Source organism: Danio rerio, chromosome 7 (genome assembly GCF_052040795.2).
Source record: "Danio rerio strain M-AB ecotype USA chromosome 7, GRCz13ab, whole genome shotgun sequence".
NCBI classification, from domain to species: domain Eukaryota; kingdom Metazoa; phylum Chordata; class Actinopteri; order Cypriniformes; family Danionidae; genus Danio; species Danio rerio.
In genome coordinates this window covers 9,497,501-9,505,000 of record NC_141027.1, presented here as the reverse complement: position 1 = coordinate 9,505,000, position 7,500 = coordinate 9,497,501, and the positions used below count along the sequence as shown (strand labels likewise).

The 7,500-nt window shown below is 40.8% G+C and overlaps 2 protein-coding genes across 11 annotated transcripts in view; one reads left to right on the top strand and one right to left on the bottom strand.

Annotated features, from left to right (window-relative positions):
• pcsk6 (proprotein convertase subtilisin/kexin type 6) overlaps positions 1 to 7,500 on the bottom strand; it is an 884,625-nt gene that overhangs the window by 374,498 nt on the left and 502,627 nt on the right. The window lies entirely within an intron of this gene.
• The window catches only part of lrrk1 (leucine-rich repeat kinase 1), a 198,839-nt gene that overhangs the window by 161,703 nt on the left and 29,636 nt on the right, over positions 1 to 7,500 (top strand). For all 10 annotated transcript variants that reach the window (XR_015495050.1, XR_015495048.1, XR_015495051.1 and 7 more), the window contains 2 exons: positions 2,055 to 2,249; positions 4,152 to 4,303. Coding sequence is in view for 3 of the 10 variants with exons in the window: in XM_087260147.1 (XP_087116273.1) it covers positions 2,055 to 2,249; positions 4,152 to 4,303 (347 nt within the window). In the remaining 7 variants the exon portion in view is untranslated. The remainder of the gene's footprint in view (positions 1 to 2,054; positions 2,250 to 4,151; positions 4,304 to 7,500) is intronic.

Sequence of the window (7,500 nt, the reverse complement as noted above, 5' to 3'; positions counted from 1 at the left end):
TGTGTGTGTGTGTGTGTGTGTGTGTGTGTGTGTGTGTGTGTGTGTATCTCTCTCTCTCTCTAAGTGTATGTGTGTGTCAGTGTGTATTTGTGGGAGTGCAACTAAGTGTGTGTGTCTATATCTCTCTCTGTGTTTATGTGTTTGTCCATGTGTGTGTCTCTGTGTAAGTATGTATATCTATGTAAGAGCATGTGTATGTGTCTGTCTCTTCCTGTGTATGTTTGTGTGTGTATTTGGTATTTGTGTGTGTGTGTCTTAGCTACAAACTATGTCCTGCTCTTCTCATGCTTGCTCTGTGATGCCATGTCAGGCTCCTGAAACTGAAGTGTAATGTGGAAACGTGCCCCTTTTTTCCTTTGTGTTGTCAAGTCGAGCACTACAACTGCAGTCCAGGATTGATGTGGCTCACGTCGACGCACATGTCCATTTATAGAGCTGACCTAGAAAGACGTTTAACAGAAATGTGACGTGCGCTTTACTGTGTCACAAACCATGACTTCATGCTTCCGTTTCCTCACTCATGCTTTACTTCTGCTCTCGTATATTTTCTGTCAGTGTAAAGTCTGACAGCATTTCTTTTTTTTTCTTTTGAAGAGTTGTGACTGGCCCTGGTAGTTGGCTGGTTGCTAAGGCTTATTTTTTTTAGGATGTACATGTTTCTGGGTGGCTGCTATGGTGTTTACTAGTAGTTGTTTGGGAATTCTGGATTGTTGCTAGGACAGTTAGTAACTGAAGTTGCCATTGTGTGACTATTGCTTCCTCTGAGTGGTACGGTATGGCTGTTTCCACTGTCAAAGGGTATCAAAAAGCAAACCGTACCATACCACTAGCATGACAAAAGGGTACCAAAAGGCAGAGCTAGATGCGCAGCTGAATGCCATTGGTTTACTGAGAAACGTCACTAGCGCATGTACAAGCCAAGAGAATTAAAACAACCCTGCTGAAAAATCCAGCTTAAACCAGCCCAGGCTGGTTGGCTGGTTTTAGCTGGTCGACCAGGCTGGTTCTAGAGGGATTTTGGCCACTTCCAGGCTGGTTTCCAGCCATTTCCAGCCTGATCTTAGCTGGTCATGCTGGGAGATGACCAGCTAAAACCAGCTTGACCAGCCTAGCCAAGCTGGGAGTCCAGCCAAAACCAGCTATATCCAGCTTAAATCAGTCAAGCTGGTTTTAGCTGGATTTGGCTGGTCATTTTCCAGCCTGACCAGCTAAGACCAGCTGGAAACCAGCCTGGAAATGGCTAAAACCCCTTTAAAACCAGACTGGTCAACCAGTTAAAACCAGCCAACCAGCCTAGGCTGGTTTAAGCTGGATTTTTTCAGCAGGGAAAGGAACTGCTATTTTTAAAAGCACAGCTGAGACATTACAATATAATAATATGGTTTATTGGTTGTGATATGGAATGGTTGGTGATATTAGCGTCCTGTTTGTGGCACATTACTATATGTGAGGGGGCAAACTTTTCAAAATGCGGTGACCATGGTGGCATTTTTGAAGTCGGCCATCATGGATCCAACTTTTGTTTTTTCAATAGGAAGAGGGTCATGTGACACATCAAACTTATTGAGAATTTGACAAGAAAAACAATGGTGTGCTCGGTTTATAACTTTATTCTTTCATGAGTTATTTACAAGTTTCTGACCACTTATAAAATTTGTTCTATGTGCTGCCCATTGTGTTGGATTGTCAATGCAAGCCTCTTCTCCCACTCTTCACACACTGATAGCAACACCGCAGGAGAAATGGCAGCACAGGCTTCCAGTATCCGTAGTTTCAGGTGCTGCACATCTTGCATCTTCACACCAGTGATTCTAAGTTGTTTCTTGTACAGTCCCCAGAACGGCTATACAAAATAACAAATAGAATTTTGATCAAATTCATTTATCAGATTATTTCATAACCAGAAAAGCAAAGTGAAAAGCACAGCCTCCTTAAGGAAATTCACTTCACCTTCTCCATGGGGAATTGGTGCAGATTGACTGTATATGAACTCTCAGACTCCTGATCATCATTACACTAGATTGCTTTTAAATGAGGGTTGTGGTGTGTTTCAGGTGGATATGTTCTCGTATGGGATGGTTCTTTATGAGCTGTTGTCCGGACGCAGACCATGTATGGGTCAACACCAGCTGCAGATCGCTAAAAAACTCTCTAAAGGAGTCCGGCCCATGCTGGGAGCCCCAGAGGAGGTGCAGTTTCACTGTCTGCAGGCGCTGATGCTGGAGTGCTGGGACACCAAACCAGAGAAGGTACAACACCCTTCTGCCTGTTCTTAAAGGGATAGTAAACTCAAAAATCTGTTCTTAAAGAGATAGTACACCCAGAAATCTGTTTTTAAAGGGATAGTACAGCCATAAATATATTCTTGCAGGGATATTACACCAAGAAATCTTTTTAAAGAGATAGTACATGCATAAATGTTTTCTTAAACGGATAGTGCACCCCTACAGCTATACTTAAAGAGATAGTACTCCCATAACTATGTTTTTACAGGGATAATACACCCATAAATATGTTCTTACAGGGATAGTACACGCAGACATTTTTTAAAAGGGATAGTACACCCATAAATATTTCCACTCATAAATCTTCTTAAAGGCATAGTACACTCAGAAATCTGTTATTAAATAGATAACACACCCAGACATCTGTTCTTAAAGAGAAAGTTTTAAAGGGTTCGTGCACCCATAAATCTTATCTTAAAGGGATAGTATACCCAGTAATAGGTTCTTAAAGGGATAGTACACCCAGTAATAGGTTCTTAAAGGGATAGTACACCCAGAAATCTATTCTTAAAGGGATTGTGCACTAATAAATCTGCTCTTAAAGGTATAGTACACAAATAGATCTGTTTTTAAAGGGATAGTTCTTAAATGGATAGTGTGCTCAGAAATCTGTTGTTAAAAGGTATTAAACACAGAAATATGGCTTTAAAGGCATACTACACCCATAAATATGTTCTTAAAGCGAAAGCACATCCTTAAATCTACTTTTTAATGTATAGTCCACCCAGAAATCCTCTCTTAAGCCTGGTTTATACTTCTGCAACAAGTGATCGGTATGACCCACGGTGCATGCAACACGCATAGTTGTGCATTTATACTTCTGCATGCTGTTTCTGTTGCTCTGCATTAACACTTCTGAAAAGCTAGTTGGCAGTGAGGTGTAAATGTTCCTCTGTGTCAAGTTTCTTCGCTGGTGTTTTGTTTTTTCTGAACGCTTCCTTAATGTACAAGTGGCTCAAACCAACTAATTTTGAGGCAGGAACCGGCGGACGTGCAACAACTGTAACCATGAGGTAAACACAAAACAAACTTTCCATCCCGAGCTCCTTCACGGGACTCCACACTTGTAAACAATCGCTCCATCGGGCTCGCACGGCTCTCGGTCCCGCCCACAATCGTCAGTGATACCAAGCTGACCAATCACTGAGCTTGCGCTACACGTACAGTTGTGACATGTAGTTACATTTTTTGAGAGGTGCGCGTCAGCGACGGCCACGGTGAGGGTGAGGGTTATGCATATGCGTGCAATTGATGCAGAAGTATAAATCAGCCTTTAAGCACACCCAGAAATCCACTCTTAAGTGGATAGCACACCCAGAAATTAATTAAATTATAAAGGGTATAGTGCACTTATAAATATGTTGTTAAAGGGATAGTGCACCAATAAATCTGTTCTTAAAAGTACAGTGCACTCAGAAATCTGTTTTTAAAGGGATAGTGCACTCAGAAATTTTTACTTAAAGGGATATTACATACAGAAATCTGTTCTTAAAAGGATAGTACACCCAAAAAATCTGCTCTTAAAGGGGTAGTGCACAAATAAATCTGTTCTTAAAGGGATAGTACACCCAGAAATCTATTCTTAAAGGAATAGTACACCTATAAATCCAAATCAAGTCAAGCCAAGTCAAATATATGGATTATGCACCAATAAATCTGTTTTAATATTTATATTCTCTTAGCCTTTGATGTGTTGGTATTATAAACTGTTAAATTATTATTATAGCACAGTTTTACCTGTATTTTTGTCAAACAAATAAATGCAAAAACTACAGCTTGATCACATCAACCCCATGTTGGTATCTATTAAAACACATGTACACCTGACCTGAGATCAGTCCATAATTTCTGCATGTGTGTGTCCAGCGTCCTCTTGCAGCTCCTCTGATGCGGCAGATGCAGGAGCCCAGTTTTGCCTGTCTGCGGTACCTGCTGTCCTGTCAGGATCACAGCCAGCTCTTCCTGTCCTCCCTGCAGGGCCACAGCGCCATCTTCTGGGATGGAGACCAAGACCAACGGTGCGTTCCTGGACAAACAGGATTTCATTACATTTCCTTAGGCTTTTTTAATTCAGTTCATCTTTATTTCTGAAGCACTTTTACAATGTAGATTGTGTCAAAGCAGCTTAACATAGAAGTTCTAGTAAATTGAAACTGTGTCAGTCCAGTTTTCAGAGTTGAAGCTCAGTTCAGTTCAGTGTGGTTTAATTTTCAATGTTGAAAGTCTGACAGGGCTTGAACCAGCAGCTTTCTTGCTGTGAGGTGACAGTGCGACCCACTGTGCCACTGCGCCACAATTGCTGAAGATTTTACAGCAAGAAGGTCACTGGTTCAAGTCCCGGCTGGGCCAGTTGGTTCTGTTCTCTCTGTGTTGACGAGGGTTTCATCCAGGTGCTCCGGTTTCCCCCGTAATCCAAACAAATGCGCTATAGGAGAACTGGGTGAACTAAATTTAGCTGTAGTTTGTAAGGGCATCCGCTGTGTAAAAGATATGCTGGAATAGTTGGTGGTTCATTCCGCAGTGGTGACACCTGATAAATAAGGGACTAAGCCGAAGGAAAATGAATAAATGATTTAATAAGGTATTCTCTCCCAAATTTCGGAACAATTATAATGAATATTTTTTTAATTATTTATTTTCATGTGTATTTTATTTCCTTTAAAGAGCCCATATTATACATGAAATAGGGTCATATTTTGGTTGTAAGGGTCTCCAACAACAGTCTAATATGCATGCAAGGTCATAAAACACTTTCATGGTCTTATAATCTGCATTTATTTTTACCTAATTATCCCAGCGACTCCCGTATGAATCGTCCAGTGATTCATTTCTTCCCAAACCCCTCCTTAGCGCGAAGCTAATCTGCGCTGATTGGACCAATGACAGTCTGTTGCGATTGGTTGACACTGACTGCTTTCAGCCACAGACAGAGTGAAATGCCCAGCAGCTAATCAACAATATAAAAGTACTCTCAGTTCATACACGCTCGATAGTGTAGGCGTGGAGTTTAGCTGCCAGTGGATGAATGTAAATACAGACGATGGACTTGAAAATACAGATGACTGACTATTTTATTGAGCAAAAACTCCCAAGAACTGGCGAGGGGATCTCCTAGCTTGTCACATTTTGCTCTTTTCACAGACTCACACACACACACACACACACACACACACACACACACACATATATATTGCCCTCGTCCTCGCGCATGCGTCCACACACACACACACACACATAGCCCTTGTCCTCGCGCACGCGCCCACACACACACGCACACACACTTATATTGCCCTCATTCTCGCGCATGCGTCCACACACACACTCACACACACACATAAACCTCCTCCGGACGACAGCGCACACACACACACACACACACATTATACTCCACCACGGGAACATAAACAAAGCAGCACGCGTCGCGTTTTTAACGTGGTTTTGCACGCGATATGAGAATATAGCGAGTTAACCTCATACAGTACACGCGGTTACAAGTAACAAATCACAACTAAATACATTTGCAAGCTAGAGTAAACGAGGCAACAACTTTAATCGCACGTACTTACACGTGAGAAATGGAGGAAGAAAGTGATCCATGTCCTGACATGTCCAGTCTTTACTGATCCTTCCTTTAACAAACGAAGTATTCTTTGTAGCATGTAGTTTCCAGTAGTTTCCAACTGCTTAAATCTGGGCTTATGCTGAGGTTTCATCTTTGGGTAGAGACTCAATAATATCCATCTGCAGTGTGACTTCAATCGACCGGCATGTTTGTGTGCGTGTGTTTGTGGGTGTGTGTGTGTGTGTGTCTGGGTTTCTGCATCAGAGGGCGGGGCCTCAGGTTTGAAATCTCCCGGGTTTGCGCGTGCACGTGAATAACTTGGTTTCGTTCGTACGTCATGGCAAAACACCTAATGACTCGGTATCAAGACGACTCGTTTGAAGCACTGAGTCGACTCTTTTATAGATGAATCAACAGTTTTAAACACTGTATTCTTACAGATTTAAGCCTTAGCTGGATACTTCACTTCACTTAGAGCTGTGTTACACAATACATGGAGGGGCATTTTCAAAAACCCATAATATGGGCTCTTAAAATGTTGACTAACATTACTATACAAAAGTTGACAGTACAATACATTTGGAACTTTTGACATAGAAATATTTCTTATAAAACACAGCAGAGAAACAATTACCCTATCCTTAACCAATAACCAACCTAAAGTTTTATGCATTTTCATGATATTAACTCTTCTATTGCAGTGTAAAATGAGTCGTGCCGCTCTATTCTGGACTAACTGTGATTTATCTAAGTCTTTACTTGATGCACTCGACCATACCATTGGACAGTAATCTACATAAGAAAGAACAATTGCCTGAACAATTTGAGAAATACAGTACTGTGGTAAAAATTCTACACATCTCTTAATAATTGATAAACCTCTCCCCATAACTATTACCATTTTATTGATCTGTTTTGACCACTTTAACCTACTATCAAGAAGAACTCCAAGAAGCTTAATTTCCTCTACCTGTTCAATAGGCACACTCATTACAGACAAATTGATTGATTTAATAAATTGGAATTTTTATATGCCGTTAAAATTGTTTTGAATTTGAATTTGAAATCTCCCGGGTTTGCGCGTGCACGTGAATAACTTGGTTTCGTTCGTACGTCATGGCGAAACACCTAATGAATCGGTATCAAGGCGACTCGTTTGAAGCACTATGAGTCGACTCTTTTATAGATGAATCAACAGTTTTAAACACTGTATTCTTACAGATTTAAGCCTTAGCTGGATACTTCACTTCACTTAGAGCTGTGTTACACACTACATGGAGGGGCATTTTCAAAAACCCATAATATGGGCTCTTTAAATATTTATCCATAAATCCATATATTTTTTCTTTTTATTTCCATTATTTTTCACAAAATTATTTCATCAGATCTTTTGATTTCCGCCCAATTTGTACTGTATAAATCTTTTCTTAAGTACATTCAGTCACTTTCAGTTTGAGGCTTTCAATTTTTGCAAACACAAATCATCTCCAAAAATGTTGGAGCACTTTTCGCCTCATTAGTGCTCCTGTGACCCCTTAAAATGCTGGCTATGTAGGCAGCACACTAGGTGTTGGCCCAGAGCCCGCAGTCTTTTCAATAACGAATGCAGAAAGAAATTGAAATCTCCAAGAAGCAGGTTGCATTTTACAGAAA